Here is a 16,088-nt window from a genome sequence, read left to right as displayed (position 1 = left end):
GCGGCGAATGGCGGCGGCCCGGACGCGGCAGGAGCCGGGAGCGGCCGGAGGTGCCTGCGCGACGCCCTGAGCCCGGTGCCGGCCGCGATGGAGGGCAGCGGAGCCCCGCGGGGGGCGCGGTGCTGAGCGCGGGCTCAGCCACGGTGAGGCGGCGGCGGGCGGGACGCGGGGCCGGGCGGAGCGGGGCCGCAGTGCCGAGTCACGACAGAGGGACGAGTCACGGCCTCAGGTGGGGCGCGGGTAGAGCCCGGGCACGTCCCTGTGGAGAGGGAAGGGTGGGAGCGGGGCAGTGCTGGGAGCAGCGGGGGGGTCGGTGTTCATTCTTGCCCCGAGTGCTTCCTCCCTCGGGGGCCCTGGACACGTCCGTGCCCGTGCCGCGTGTGAGCCCGGTCTGTGCCGCACAGGCCTGTGCACACCCGGCCCTGGCAGGGATGGCCTGGCGTGGAGCACCGGGATCGCGCATCTCCCCTCGAAAGGTGTTCTCTAGGAAGACCTGGAGCTGCCCGTATTCGCTGGTCCCGTCCCCAACCACGCGCGTTTAAACCCCGCAGCCTTTATACCAGCCTGTCTTTCGGCAGTGCAGCGCTTCCGAAACTACTTGTTTTGAAATTGGTGGGGATGGAAGACTAATCCTGAACGCCCGCTCTTAGTCAGCCCGTTGCTTGCAAATACTGTCCTTTGTTAAGTGCATTAACGATGGAGAGACGTGCCGGTAAAATTGGGGATGGTGGTACAACCCGTGGCGAATATACACAGCTGTTAAGTCGGATACAGAGGATGATGTGTCTCAAATTGACATTAATATAATCTTAAAAAAATTAATTTTTTAGCCTTTTCCAGTTTTAGCTGAAGTCACGGAACAGTTGTTCAAAGGTTATTGAAGCAGATAGCCAAATGAAAAAGAGGTGGGGTTTTAGTAAAAAAAAAAAAAGGGCAGCTGAAATGTATTTCACGTTTCCTGCAGCCTCTTTTTTCTGTGTGAATCACATCACTTTTCTCCGTTAATGTCTGGGAAATCGAAAGATGGTTTTGCTGAAAGGGATTAAATACAATTATTTTTTACAACCTCGGAGTTACCAGACAGTCTGTTTGCGTGAATGCAGCGTTGGGGCAATAGTCATGTGACTGCCTTACTGACACCTGCTTTGTGTGAGTGCATTAGCGTGGTAGCCCAGGTAGCGATTTCTATTCTTTTTTTAGATTCTGATTGCGTCTGCACAGCGTTTGTGTCTGATTCTATTTTAGTTCCTCTGATAAGCAAGTTATTTTCTTCAATGTGTTATTTGCAGAGTACTTCCCTAAACCCTTTAAAAGCATCAGTCTCTGTGGTACTTAATATATTAAAGGTTGGACTCAATGATCTTGGAAGTCTTTTCCAACCTTAGTGATCCTTTAGTAGAGGGCAGGGCAGTGCTATGTAAAGTAAATAAGCTTCCCATGTTTTTATGCTGATGGTCCCTGCTTGCATTTGAACACAAAAATCTTAATGTTCTTTGGTCAAGAATTTGTATTTTATTTAGTGCTTCTGTGGAGAACCTGGTCTCCCACCATACCAGAGATTAGCACTATTTTGAGTGGTATCAGCACAGCATTTTATTATTTTTTTTCTTGTCAGAGGATAGAAAACTTTTTTCCCTAAATATTGATACACTGTCAATTAACTGTTTAGTCAGTTTAGATTTTTGCTTCATTACAAGCTAGTTAAACTGACAGGTACTAATAAAATACCGGTCAGTACACAGACTGACTAGAGTTTCTTGGAAGAACAAAGCCGTGCAAATTGCATTCTTGATTAATCTTGGAGGTTGTTTTTCTGAAATAATGCAAGCAGATAAGTTCTTTGGTCAGTTTTCTTAGGCAGTTTGTGGCTATTTTCTTTCCTTAGACAGTTTTCTCACTGTGCTGAGATAAAGCAGCTCTTTGACTGTTGTCTGCTTATAAATACTTACTATTTCCCCAAGCTGCAAGGGCCAATGTGTAATAATGAAGTAAACAAAAAACCCCAAAAAAACCACAAACCCAACCCCCCCAAACCTGAAACCAAACAAAAAAGAAATCCCCATAACACACTAAGTAGACTTGGATATGAAAATGGCTGAAGGGATTATTTTTATTTTTAAGAGTCCTGAAATGTGAAGTTAGCCCACTTTGTTGTTTAAAGATGGAAGTGTCAGGGGCTCTTAGTGTGGGGCAGTTCTATCAGTCCCAAAGGTTTAATCATGTCTGTAAAGTGAAGTCTTTCTTTACAGTTCTTAACAGCGTCGTTTTGCAGAGTAGGGCAGGCTTCCAAACACAGATGTTGGGCATCCTGCTTTTCTTTTGCCAAGTGAAATGTGCTGGTAGAAACTCGATAAGAACTAGTAGATTATTCCCTGACAGAAAGGCAAAAGGTCATCTCTGAGCTGGTCATTGATATTGCTGGAGATGGCAGCTTTCACTTTATACTTGCGGCTGAGTTGTGAGTTCAGCTTGAGGTGGCAGATGCTGTTGCACAGATGCTTGTTTCTGTGTGCTGAGGCTCTCAGTTTTGTTTATTGCTGTCTCTGGTATCTCTTTCATAGTTTGGCAACTTTCATGGGAACAGATTTTTTTCAGATGCAATTATGGTGTTTAAAATACAGAGTAAGGCTGCTTGTTTTTTTCAGGTGTTTCAACTGAAATAGCCAAGATGTCTAGAAATGTAACTTTTCCAGATCTGTTTGAGCTCTGCTTGACAATACTTCAAGAAAAAAAGTCTGTAGTAGTCTAGAAATGGCTGAGGTACCAAAGATAAGAAAACCAGAAGCATGGTGGCTGTCCTTATTACTAATATTTGAAGGACAGAGAGAGCTATAGATTGGCAGACTCCTCTGCTGCTTTTTGAATTCCTGAAAAAAAATCTGTCACAAAAGCTATTTGTAAGCATCTAGAATGTAATAGCTGAGTAAAAGTCAGCATCAGTTTGTCAATTATTGAAATTATCTAATTTGTTTCAGTGATGACTGATAGACCTACTGTCAGTGAGAGGATCAGTTGATGTCTTACATTTGGCTTAATAGGACTTTTGATTCTGTTCCTTAGGATGTTTTTGCTTGGGAAGCAAAGCTGGGAAGAGCTACTGTTGTGACTAAGAAGGCCAGTCCCTTGTCAACTACTCTTCATGGTTTTTGCAGTTTTCCTAATGAAATAGTGTGATGATTAAAACTTAAGGCAGCACAAAACTAGGAGAAATTTCAAGTCTTTTTGAGTGTGGTAATGGAAATCAAAATGCCTTAAAGATTCAGAAACTTGTGAGAAGGGAATGGGTACAAATGAGCGGAGTTTTGTGTTTGTGCTTAAGCAGGAGCAATCAGCTACCGAATACATGATAGAGAACAGTTTATTGGAGGAAAAGAATCTGTGAAGGGAACATCACTCAGGGTTTTAGTTCTATTTATGCTTTTCAGTAAGACATGTGAAGCAATATTTGCCCTCAGTTCAGGCCTTCTCAGGCATTAGCTGGGAGACTGAGGGGGAGGCAGTTCCTGGTCCTTGTAGAAGGAAGTGGGTAAGCTGGGGAGAGTGTCAAGGGCAACAGTGAGAAATTTGCAGAAAGTGTGATAGTAGGCTGACTGGGAAGGATTGAAACACCAATTACATTAGTCTACAAAAGGAACAGTCTGCTGGTAAAATGTTTTCCTGCAAAGTGTGAAAAAACCCAAACAACTGAGGTACAGTCTGGTCTGGGATTTCTGATTAAAGGGGTATTGGAATCCACTTTAGTGGGACCAAGGTCCTTTCTTCACAGATACGCTCTTCTCTTTTTAGCCCTTCTTTAAGAATATAATATTGGAGTGTCTTTGATAAATTTGGTGCTATGTAAAAACTGTAAGAAAGTGTGGTTTTTTTCATTCTCTGCGGTTTCATTCGGTAACTTGAGTATTTCTGTACCAGGCAGAGTAGTTAGTTCATTTGTAATGTAGATGGTCATGAGTGTGGTTAGTCTTGAGGTTGGCAGAGTAATTTAATACTGTTGATAGTAGGGAGTCTCCACGGGAATTAAGTCTGAACTGAGCCCTTCCCAATGCTTGCAAAGAGTAAAAGTCAGCTGAGTAAAATTAAAAAGTTTACTGATTTGGTCTGTGTCTGAAATGAAGCAAGAAAACCACCAACACAAGAGCATGTCCTTGTCTTTTTTTGGTTAAGGTGCACTTCCGGTACCGGAGTTTCAGCCTTTGGTCTTATTTGTATTAATATGTAGTTGCCTAGTTCTTTGGAAACAGAGTATGCCGATAAATACTCCTTCATTCATAGTGAGGGATTGTGTTACTTTGTCATTACTTTAATAGGAGCATCTTCTAAGTCATTTAAGGTTGTGCAATACAAGAGAACTCTTCTGAAAGTAGTTATTTGTCTCAGGAGAACATTTTTTAGAAATTCAGGGATTTCAGCTAGAGTGTTACTAGGGAGCTGTGTGCTAATAGTGAGAAGGCTGTCTAAATAAAGTGAAGAAACAGAATGATGGGTAAGGAGCTTACCTTTCTTTAGCTAACAACCAGATTCAGAGGCAAATGCTGCTTTCCACAGGAAGACAAGGCTTTATAGCCTAGTATACTGTATTTTAAGGTCTGATTCTAGTAGCACAGGTCCTGAATGTGTCTGCCCTGTTAGGCTGGATTTAGTTCACAGGAAGAGCTCCTCTCAAGCATTACATTTCTCATTTTGAGGACTTTTTTCCATTTAATCTATTTGTGTGGAGAGCTAGTTTTAAGTTGTTTCTGTCTAAAAATTTAAACTGTTTGTGATTACATTAATTCAAAATAACTGTCATTAATCGCACTCTTGTAAAAAAATAGGCCTTTCATTTTGTGTTTTTAGATCAAAATCACAAAGACAAACATAAAGATGTAGTTTACTGATAACTGTAAATCCACTTCTGTCTTTGAAAGCGAGTTAAGTTGTAGTAGGAACTCAATTCCCTCTTTGTTTTAGCCTATCCAGTGCATTTTTATAGTACTTCTGGAAGTTCCTTCGTGGTAGTAGCTGAGTGCAGCATCTTGCACAAAAACTTTTCACCCTCTGTTTTGATAGCAGCTTTTTAGGTGTGACTGTAGTAAAACTTCATGACTAATAAAGTGTATGCCATATAATTTCTTTTGTTTACGTAGCAAAGGTGTGGCTGTAATGGGCACCCAAAGCTACAGGTCAGATAGCACTGCCTTAATGAAGTCGATACATAATTGCTTTGTATTTTTATTTTTGTAGAATTTGCTGCAGTACTATAAATACAGAAGACTGTTTTCTGAGGAAACAAGAATGGTACAATAGAATAGATAAGGACTTGCTTAGAATAAGTGATTGAGAAATAGATTAGATATCCTGGGTTCATGATTTACAAAATATCTAGCCGAAATGTAGTACAGAGAGGTAGTAAGGGGATGCTTTGGCCTGCCAGAAATGTCAATAATTTGATAAACATGTTTGATGAAAGGCAGAAAATAAAAAGTGTGTGTATCTTTGATGAAAAACAGAAGAATTACTCGTTATTTTCAGAATATGAGATCCTCTGTGCGCTGATATGGAGGAAACAGACTGTTCTTACTGTTTAAAATTCAAATGTGAAAGTAGAAAATGTGAAGAAACAAATTTTTGGGAGAAAACAAAATCACAGAGTAATTGTCTTGTGCGTCCTCAAGGAAGTAATGGCATCACAAAGTTTGGAATTTTTTTAGCGCAAATAGGACAGTTTTCACTGCTTAGTGCCCTCACGCGTAACAGATCTGCTTGAGCAGTATACTGAGAAATTAGTAAAAGAAATGGTTCACTTTACCAAACTATGAAGGTATTTAAAAGTAAATCAAGGGAAATTTTAGCAGTGGCATTTCTTTTAAATATCCAGAAAAGTGAAAGTACTGAAAGTCTAACAGTGGGGAAGCCATTTCAAAAACTATTTCCCTTAAATCAAACCAGCCAAAATGGTAATCTTTATGGAGAAGAAAGACTGGCCACAGTAATCAACTTTTTTTTTTTTAATAATGTTTGAGATGCCTGTGGTAAAATGATGCTTATTAAAAAGGTCTGAAGCAGTTTAACTAATGAGGTAACAAGTCAGTGAAATGTTCTGTAATAGATTTGTGCAGCTCACTGCCCCTTTGATAATAGCATGTCTGTATGAAAATGTATGAAGTTTTTAGGCACTCTTAGCAGTCCAGAGTGTAACTGGGGAGCTAAACACAGAAAGATGAGCAAAGCAAAAATGTATCATGGCAGGACTAATACCAAATGAGTTCACACCTTTGTTTTTCTGAAGATGAACAAAAGAGGTCTAGGAAAGTGAACTGAAGGCTTGACATTTCAAACCTAAAAGAGGTACATCACAAGTAAGCTAACACATAATTTGCTGCATTTTTATGCTCTGTTAACTCTGACTTAAAGAATTTAAATGTGTAGTTGAGGTATGGTTCATTAAAAAAGTTCATTAGCTTTTCAGAAACATTTAATTTAAACATTTAACCCTTTGTCCAAGTTAGCTGATTACTTCTAAAGGGGAGAAAAAGAGCAGAATAAGAGATTTGACTTCTGGATCTGTTATATATCAAGATGATGAACAGGAGTTCTCCTGATACATTGCTAGAAATGACAACATTGGAATGACATGATATTTTGGTTTCTGTGGAGGACTTCAGAGCACCTTGCTGAAAATCTTGACCTACATCTGACCAGAGTTCCAGTCATGTGAAATACAAAAATTCTGCTGATATGTTTTAAAATACCCACTTTTCTGCCTAAGTTTATTCCAGAGATTTTAATGTAGTTCATGTCTTTTTGTCTTACAGTTCTGATCTCCTTTCTCCAGTGAGCTGCACCGTGTGGCTGGAGCAGTCGTTCAACAATGAGTGGTGCAGCGCTGGGCCTTGAGATAGTGTTTGTCTTTTTTCTGGCCTTATTCCTACTTCATCGGTATGGGGACTTCAAGAAACAGCATAGGCTTGTGATCATAGCAACATTGTTGGCGTGGTATCTCTGCTTCCTTATTGTATTTATACTGCCTCTGGATGTCAGTACGGTAAGAAGCGTGAAAGACTTTCTACCTAGTTGCATAAAATGTGTATGGTATTTTTTCTAAATTACTATTTCCAAAAGACAATCTCTTAAACAGCAAAGACATTTTCTGTGTAGTATCTTATTAAATTAAACATTTGTTATCTTTATGCGTGACAGTGTCTGTGGTTATAATTAATTTTACTGTTTGTTGATCTCATCAGATAAAAAAATCTATTTCAAACATATTAAAATTTTGTTATTTGTTAATTACCATTTTTTTTATCCGTATAGGCAGCATAAAGGCACTTTCAGCTTTTTACTTACATGCAGATTGCATGTTGTTTTGAGTATTTATTAGCATAATTGCTTTCAAATATAAACCTGGAATACATGGAATGTCTTTAAAAATGGGACTTGTTATTTTTAAAAAAATGTTGTACCTTTTTGGTCATTAATGCAAAATGAATTGTCTTTTAGACTATTTATAATCGATGCAAACTTGCTGTTAACTCCAGTCCTGCAGAAAGTAATGGCTCTTACGTTACTCTTGCTCCAAGGTACGAGCTACCTGTTTTTTTCTTTAGACTGTTTTTAAATAAGTATTTTATGATTTTCTTTTTTTTAATTGATTGGAGTGTATTGGGTTTTTAAGACTAACAAACAAGTGTTGTCTGGGCGATGCAACATTTGAAGGTTGTAAGCATACAGGAAGGTGAGGAAAGAGGTGCAGAAAAGTACATCTGTGTATGTTGGGAGTAATTATATAGTAGTTCTGACTGATTACCCAACTATTGTTTTTTTATCACACTAGATTTCTTTTTTTTTCTTTTTGTTAAAGCAATAGAGCTAAGCATTTTGAGCAGTCTTGCTTATGAGGAGACACATTGGTGAATGCTTATCTATCCTTCACAATCTTAAAGACTTTAAACCCAAAAAATGTAATTTTATGCCTTATGAATGAAATTAACAGACTTGTCTGGTACGTAAGCAGCATATCTAGTTGCTTATTATAATTACATATATATAGTAATTGGAGTTATCTGAAATTCACTGTATTCTACCAAAGTAATGATAACCTGCTTTGTTGTCTTCTGACAGGAAAAAAGTAATCCCCAAAACATGGTGAATGTAGATGAATGTGGGCTCGCTCTTTCCGTGGCCACTAATTCTTCAGCCTCCACTGGCTATTTACCCACGCTGTAGATGTGTGCAGTGTAGTTATCTGAGATGATCAGAGCCTTTAAGATGTCAGTTGATATGTCCATGCAAAGTATTTCCAGGTTTGTTACCCCAAAGTGGAGGCTGTCTGGATGTTGTATATCCATGGAAGAACAGTGATAGACTCACTGGCACAATATTACAATATTTATTTACGACCACCCAGTGTATGTTAATTAAACATAGTTAAGCAAATACCCAACTTGAAATCTATTCAGTACCCTTTCAATTTACTTGTAGCTTCAGACAAACCTTTTACATAGAATCATAGAATGCTTTTGAAGGGACCTTAAAGATCATCTAGTTCTAACCTCCTCAGTGTGGACACCTTCCACTAGACCAGGTTGCTTAAAGCCCCAGACAGCGCACCCTTGAACACTTCCAGGTACGGGGCATCCACAGGTTCTGTGGGCAGCCTGTGACAGTGTCTCACCACTCTTACAGTAAGGAATTTCTTCCTAGTATCTAATTTAAACCTGACCTCTCTCAGTTTAAAACTGTTGCCTCTAGTCCTGTCACTCTCTGCCCATATAAAAGGTCCCTCTCCCTGCTTTGTGTAATCCCCCTTTAGTTACTGGAAGGTGCTATAAGGTCTCCCTGGAGCCTTCTCTTCTCCAGGCTGAACAACCCCAGCTCTCCCAGCCTGTCTTCAGGGGACAGGTGGAGAAACCTTTAGTCATACTACCTGTCATTCTATCATAATTTGATAGTTTTGAAAATACTTAGGCTGTGCCCATAAAATTTTACAACTCAGGCTTAACTAGTTTGACTCTGGAAAACACCAATTATTTATCATCATGCAGTTCTGTCTTAATTGACTTTATTGCTCCTTGACTCATCATTCCTTAATTACCCAGACAAGTGTGTGAAAAGTGTCGTATAGCAGAGGGATACTTTAGCTTTTTTTCTTTTTTTTTGTTAATAAAAAGGCTCCTGTGGCTTTTCTGGTCTTCCGAAGCAAATACTACCTGTTAGAAAACTCCTGGCTTAACAAATCAAAATTTGTGTAAGACTGACTGAACCCAGCTGGGTAGCAGAAGAAACAACTAATACACTTTTTGTACCACTGAATGCTCTAGGTGTGAGGTCCTTAGATATTTTTTAGAAACCTGCAGAGCTAACTAAATTGAATGATCTTCTGTCTTCAGAAATGTTTTTGATTTATGTGAAGTAATTTCTGCCGAAAAAGAAAAATTATAACCTTATAAATTGCTTGATTGAATATTCCTCTGCAATCACTGAGCTTCTGTTGTTTTCTCTAAGAAAGCTTTCTTGTCCAGATAGGTTACTTGGAGTTAGGAAAACAATATTTATTTTTAACTGGTGATTCAGTTTATTTCTTTCTGAGGTAGTTAATCATTAACTCCTTATTCAAATAGTATTGCATTACTTTTCTGCTATTTTCAGAGACCTTTCTAGATAGGGAATTCATAGAAAATGTTTTTATACTCTTGGCTCTACAATTAACAATTTGTTTTGTTACATTATTACAGCAAACAAAAATGTTTCAAACCTTGGAGTTATATTCCTAATGGAATTATGCCAATTTTCTGGCGTGTTGTGTATTGGACGTCTCAGTTTCTAACATGGTAAGTAAGGCAAAAGAATAAGACCATGATACAGGTATAATTTCTAAATGCAACATCTTAACAGTCATAACATATTCTTTATGCATGTGTATCATTGTTGCAAAGAGCTCTTAAATCATATATTATTTGCTAGCACTGCAATTTCCATAATAATTACAGTACTAAATTGAGCATACTCTTTTTTTTCCTTGCTATCGTAGAAGCAAATTTCAGGTGGTAGCCTGAAATTTTGGTTCACTTTTGTAGTTGAAACTGAGAAATTTACACATAGATGTGTTTATGGATAGGTTGTCTGAAAAAAAAGGTTTAAAGCAACCAGATACCAAAACAATTTCTTGAATAAGGTAATTTGTAAGTAATATTGTAAATTATTTTGCTTTATTGGATATACTGTATAAAGCTGTAGATACAGCTACAGAAAAAAGATTGTCTGTGCTTTCGAGTTAGGTTAATTTGTGCTTACTGTTCAACTTGTCACTACTATTTTTGTAGTTCTGTCAAGAATATCAGGGCTGGTAGTCAGTTCTTAGTTATCACAGGTTTTTTGTAGTAAAACTGACTGTATTGCTTTTATCTGCATCTTGGTTAAGGGTTGCCATCAGATAATGATTACCTCTAGAATGAAAACATATAATAGCTAATTTCTTAGAAGCTTGGGACCCTTAAGCTTTAACACCCCTGTCTCAGCAGCTGCTGTAGTACTTTTGAGGGGAGGTTGGTTTATTGTTTTAGTTGGGTTTTTTGTTTTGTTATTGGTGGTGGTGGTTTTCTGTTTGGTTGGGGGGTTTGGTTTGGGGGGTTTTTTTTGTCTGTTTGGCTGATGTGGTTTGGTTTTGTTTGCTTTTCTCCCAGGATTCTGCTACCTTTCATGCAGTCATACGCAAGATCAGGAGGGTTCTCCATTACTGGAAAGATTAAAACTGCGTTGATTGAGAATGCAATATATTATGGCACTTACTTGCTGATTTTTGGGGCGTTTTTAATATATGTGGCTGTAAACCCAAACTTCAATTTACAATGGTAAGATAATGTTGTAAGCTCTTGTGTGAGTTCTTACATAATTGTCATTGATAATCTCTTCTGTAGATGAAATTAAACGTTTTTTAAAAAAAGTTTTAGTTGATTTGATTTTTTGCTAGGCAGTTAGAAAGTTAAATTTTTATATGACAAGTGCTTTTTTGACTATTTATAGAAATTTGTCTTCTGGTTTTCCGATTTTGATATGTACAGCAGAGGAATCCTCTTGCATTTGCAATGGGTTTTTTTCCTCCTTACAAACACATTTGCACAGTTAGTGCAGAAACAATCAGGGTTTTCAGAATAACATATTTCAAAAGTCAGTATTTTCTGTGTAGCACTTCTGTCTGCTGTGGACTATTTAAAGTTGGTAAGGAAGGTTAAAATAATAGGCATTTGTAGCATTGCTAGTGGTCTTCTATACTAGATGGAGTACAAATTTCTGAATACAGTATTCTGAATACAAATCCCAGGTTCTGAGGCTGTTTCCCGTAGTGACTGTCATTGTGATGTTTTGACCTCATTTTCAATATTTAGTGAAATTCATGTTGAAATTCACTAACATATTCCTTTGAGAACAAGCATTTTTTATTTCCTTCCTGAGGGGAGTCAGAAACATGTGAGATACAGAAAAATTATGGGAACTTTAAATGTGACTAAACAGCAGACTGGCTCTAGGCAAAAGTTATAGGTGATACTAAGTCTATGGCTGTAAACTTGAAAGCTGTATTGGTGCATAGATACTTCAAGGCTTCTTTCTTGCAGGTGGGGTAAGAGGATGTTTGGGTGGGTTTTTTGTTTGGTTTTTTTGGTTGGTTGGGTTGGGTTTATTTTGTTGTTTGGTTTAAATTGTTTTGTTGTTGTTTTTTTTTCCTTAGGAACCAACTTCAGACTATTGGGATAGCTGCTGCAAACACATGGGGTCTCTTTCTTCTTGTGTTGCTTTTGGGTTATGGTTTGGTGGAAATCCCCCGTTCTCACTGGAATGGGGCTAAGAGAGGTTATCTGCTCATGAAGACTTATTTCAAAGCTGCCAAACTGATGACTGAAAAAGCAGACGCAGAGGAGAATTTAGAGGACATTATGGAGGTAAGTAACTAGCTTTCACTATGAAATAAGTGAAGGCTGCTGTTAATACGCTCTGAATTTCCTGGTGTTGGACACTTGTGGCAATAGAAAACAATCCTCCATACTTTTGTAATGTTTGCACACTAGCATTTTGCTTTTTTTAAAAGAAAATACATATGTGTTGTTCATAAATACTTCCTTTTCTTTTATTAGATCTAGTAAAGCTATGGCTTTTACAGAGCTTTTTTTTTTTTTAAACTTTGATGGCTGTCTTTTCCATTGGGAGGGCTGCAACTCTTATTTGACCATTTAAAAATTTATTTTATTTAAATTTTTAATTTAATACAATTACACTACTCTGTATTTTTTTTCCTCAACAGGAAGTGCGTAAAGTAAGTGAGAGTATCAAATATAACCACCCCTTGAGAAAATGTGTTGATACAATACTGAAAAAGGTAACAAATTGCTCATCTTTAGCTGTAATTGTTCAATTAGGAGCTCATGCTTCCTGCATGTACTTGTACATTATTTTCTTTCTCTCTTAATATGAAATCTCTATTTGGCATCTTCTGAGTTTCTTTATGAAATCCTTTCTTATGACGTACGTAATTAGTAGTTGTATTTTGATGCACATAGTATTTTAGAAAGAGAAAAGTGTATGCTTAGAGTGAGCTTTTCAATTGCATGAAAAAGTGCCCCAAACGTTCACTAATAATTAAAAAAGAGCACTTGCTACTCATTTTCCAATTCATTTTCCCTTTTCCTTCCAGTGTCCTACTGAGTACCAGGAAAGAATGGGTAGGAACATGGATGATTATGAAGATTTTGATGAAAGACAGAACAGTTATCCAAGTGAGAAAAGTCTGGTCAAACTTCACAAGCAGGTATATTAATAAATGAGAGAATACCTCACTTACCCTGATGTAATGAGGGTAAATGATAGACAGACAAAGATTTTCAACGCACTTTACCTAAATTGCTAAGTATAGTGGGTTTTGGGAATGCTACTTAACACAAAAGTTTAATATCCCAAGTGATCAAAGTTCTGGATGATTTAAAAAGTGTGCTTTTTGTGTTTTATCTTGATAGGGTTTTAGCTGTCTGTGAGTAAGCCTTGTAATGACTTTGCAAGTGATTGACAGTGCATTCTGAAAAAGAAATTATAGTAAAAACTTGATACATACTAAAATGCAAAAATAAAGTCATATGTTGGAAAAAGTAGGCTGTTTCTGCCACAGATGGATTGTGATAAAAGTACTGCAGAACTCAGGACTCTAGTATGTAGTTCTTCTGTGATTTATGTATTTAGAGAATTAACTGCCCACTTTTGTGAATATACCAAGTTAGTCTTTGTAATTCTGCAGTGTACACATTTTTGAGGGATTTTGCAAGGCTCTTTTCTCATTTCTTGAAACAAGTACGTTGTAACCCTAATTTCTTGCAATTTATTGTAGGTGATCTATTCAGTACAGAGACACCGTCGTACACAGGTCCAGTGGCAAATTCTTTTAGAGCAAGCATTTTACCTAGAAGATGTGGCAAAAAATGAAACAAGTGCTACACGACAGTTTGTTCATACCTTTCATTCCCAGGAACCAGAGAATAAAATTATTCAGTATTTCTACACACCAACTGTTGGTAAGTGCTGGCTTGCAGATTTTGAGTCTGTCAAGGCATAACTGATACTGTTTTGCGAGAAGAACCAATTGTTTTATGTTAAAAGTTCAGCTACAGTAGAGGGAAATAAGTGTACAATCTTAATGCATTTATGTAATGGAATAGCTACTAATTTATGCTCTTGACCATAACCTTAAATTTTATTTACACATTTAGTAGCAGTTACATGTTGTAATAAAGCAATAGCAAACTGTAAAGCATTAGAAGAAGAAAGAAAACAGCAACTCTAAACAATTGGATGGTGGCTACCTTCTACATTTTGTGGGATCTATTGATCTATTGAGGTGGCACTGCTCTTCCAGTAAAGCAGAGGAAAAGACTTTTCATCTGTCATGGACCAAATATTAGCACATATGGCTGCTTGTGCATCTTTTCAGAAAGTATCTTCTAATCATGTTTTAACATATAATTTGTTGCACTAGCAGTGAGTTATTTCCAGGGCAGGACAATAAAATTTTTATAGCCTAAGCTCTGTTTCTGAGAGAGTAACAGATAAACAAACAAGACATGAATCACTGATAGTATCTGGGCCAAAACTGGAGAGTTGTTCTACATAGCCCACACCCCTCAATCTGTTTGCAAAATTTGCCTCCCCAAATCTCACCCTGTTTTCCTCTGTTGGGCATAGGATTCCTTAGCGCTGAAGCAGATCTCTGGACTGGAAAAGCCCTGAAATTAAGTGTGTGACCCCATAGATTCCAGGCTTGATTTTAAGGGTGGACATGGAAGAAGTTCAAAATATCTCTTGTGAGGGAGTTCCATTTCTGGCTTTGTAATTTTCATTAACCCATTCCGGATATGTGTGTGTGTTTGTTTTTTCCAGAGTGGTACTGGGAATGTCTTCTACGACCATGGTTTTACAGGGTGCTTGCAGTTGTGCTGGCTACGTTCTCTGTAATTGTTGTGTGGTCAGAGTGCACATTTTTCAGCACAAAACCAGTTCTATCACTATTTGCAGTTTTCATACAGCTGGCAGAAAAGACATACAATTATATCTACATAGAGGTAAGTTGGAGACAATCACTTGACAACAATATTTTCAGATGGATGGTTATGGTAACAAAGTCTGTCAGATAGATTTAGCAATAAATCTCTAAATAATCTGTCAACTTTTAGAAGGTCTCTACATATATTGTACCAAACTTTGTTTCTATAGAGGAAGTCTGCCTTTTGCCACTTCTTAAAGCTCTCCAATACCAGGTCAAGGTATGACCCAGCTAGGCTGAGTATCATGTGTAGAGTAATTTCTGAATCATTAGCTTGGAGCTTAGGTGCTAATTAGACTTTGTGTCTAATCAGCTGTGTGTGACCTCTCTTTCCTAAACAAGAATTTGCTGATGACCAGGAATCCAGTCACAGATGTGGCTACCATATGCGTGCACAAACTTATCAGTAAAGGAACTGAGCTAAAAAATTCCAGTATACTTACATAAGGTTGATTTGAAAACACTTGGGTTTATCCCATTTTTGTGAGAAGAAATGTCAAATCAATCATAATAACTACTGAGGCAATTACAGAAATTTTATTTACAAAACAAGAAGCAGAATAAATGTTCCTAGGGTCATCTGTGTTAGCTTATAGGGAGAATGTTACAATTCTCCATTTAAGTTAGTCAGAACAACTCCTGATACTCTTCTCAGACCTGGTGGTATTGTCTCATCTCAGAATTAAAAATTGAGACTGGAGATAGCCTGTTGCATGCACAGACTGCATGCTGAACGCATTAAAACCTTCAGTAGAGTTCTATATTCAAACAACAACTTTTTTTTTTCCCCTAGATGGCCTGTTTTCTTACCATCTTTTTCCTAAGTATCTGTGTTTACTCTACTGTCTTCAGGATCCGTGTATTTAACTATTATTACTTAGCTTCACATCATCAGACAGATGCATACAGTCTCCTTTTCAGTGGCATGTGAGTATGTGCCACTTTTTTTATATATTTTGCAGATTTCCGATCAAATACACAATTGAAAAGGTCCATGAAACTTTATGTTCTTTAATTTATGATTATATGGGTATAAATCCTAATGAGTATATCATTATTCTGTGATAGATTCAGTTATGATTTTGCAGTTAATGTAAGAAATTCTTTCAAATGCTGTTGCCTCTTGCATTTGTGCAGGTTATTTTGCCGTCTTACTCCACCATTGTGCTTGAACTTTTTGGGCTTGACCCATATGGATGCAACAATCTCTCACAAAAAAACTCAGCCAACTGCTTATACATCTGTAAGTACAGGAAATGTGGTTTAGAGCCTTCAATATGGTTTTGAGAATAGGCAAAGTATTTTTAAATACTTCTTATAATAAGGTTCAGATACTCAAGTATCTTTTTACTACTATTAAATGACGTAAAAATACTTGGTTGTGGACCAAGAGTTTGGTAATGATTTCCAGGAGTCATAAATAGGTAATTTTTTCAGGTTTTGTCTCTTTATCGTAAGAAAGTAAAATATTATACTTTAGAGTTCAGGCTGTTCTTCACTTCCTCGTAACTTTAACTTCCACTGGATTTAG

At 37.6% G+C, this 16,088-nt stretch overlaps 1 protein-coding gene across 6 annotated transcripts in view; it reads left to right on the top strand.

Annotated features, from left to right (window-relative positions):
• The first annotated feature begins 51 nt into the window (after positions 1-51).
• The window catches only part of LMBRD2 (LMBR1 domain containing 2), a 32,033-nt gene continuing 15,996 nt past the window's right edge, over positions 52-16,088 (top strand). The window contains exons 1-12 of one of the 6 annotated variants that reach the window (XM_032675363.1): positions 52-143; positions 6,795-7,024; positions 7,480-7,559; positions 9,714-9,809; positions 10,662-10,829; positions 11,705-11,915; positions 12,275-12,349; positions 12,665-12,778; positions 13,349-13,532; positions 14,395-14,576; positions 15,351-15,484; positions 15,695-15,800. In XM_032675363.1, the coding sequence (XP_032531254.1) occupies positions 6,851-7,024; positions 7,480-7,559; positions 9,714-9,809; positions 10,662-10,829; positions 11,705-11,915; positions 12,275-12,349; positions 12,665-12,778; positions 13,349-13,532; positions 14,395-14,576; positions 15,351-15,484; positions 15,695-15,800 (1,524 nt within the window). In that variant the 5' untranslated portion in view covers positions 52-143; positions 6,795-6,850. Of the gene's footprint in view, positions 144-179; positions 230-2,641; positions 5,278-6,530; positions 7,025-7,479; positions 7,560-9,713; positions 9,810-10,661; positions 10,830-11,704; positions 11,916-12,274; positions 12,350-12,664; positions 12,779-13,348; positions 13,533-14,394; positions 14,577-15,350; positions 15,485-15,694; positions 15,801-16,088 lie in introns of those variants that run through there. The other 5 variants (XM_032675362.1, XM_032675361.1, XR_004354456.1 and 2 more) reach the window with 5 other exon arrangements.

This window comes from Chiroxiphia lanceolata, chromosome Z (assembly GCF_009829145.1).
Source record: "Chiroxiphia lanceolata isolate bChiLan1 chromosome Z, bChiLan1.pri, whole genome shotgun sequence".
In the NCBI taxonomy this organism is placed as follows: domain Eukaryota; kingdom Metazoa; phylum Chordata; class Aves; order Passeriformes; family Pipridae; genus Chiroxiphia; species Chiroxiphia lanceolata.
The sequence above is the reverse complement of the archived record's forward strand: the minus strand, read 5'-3'. Positions and strand labels throughout refer to the sequence as shown.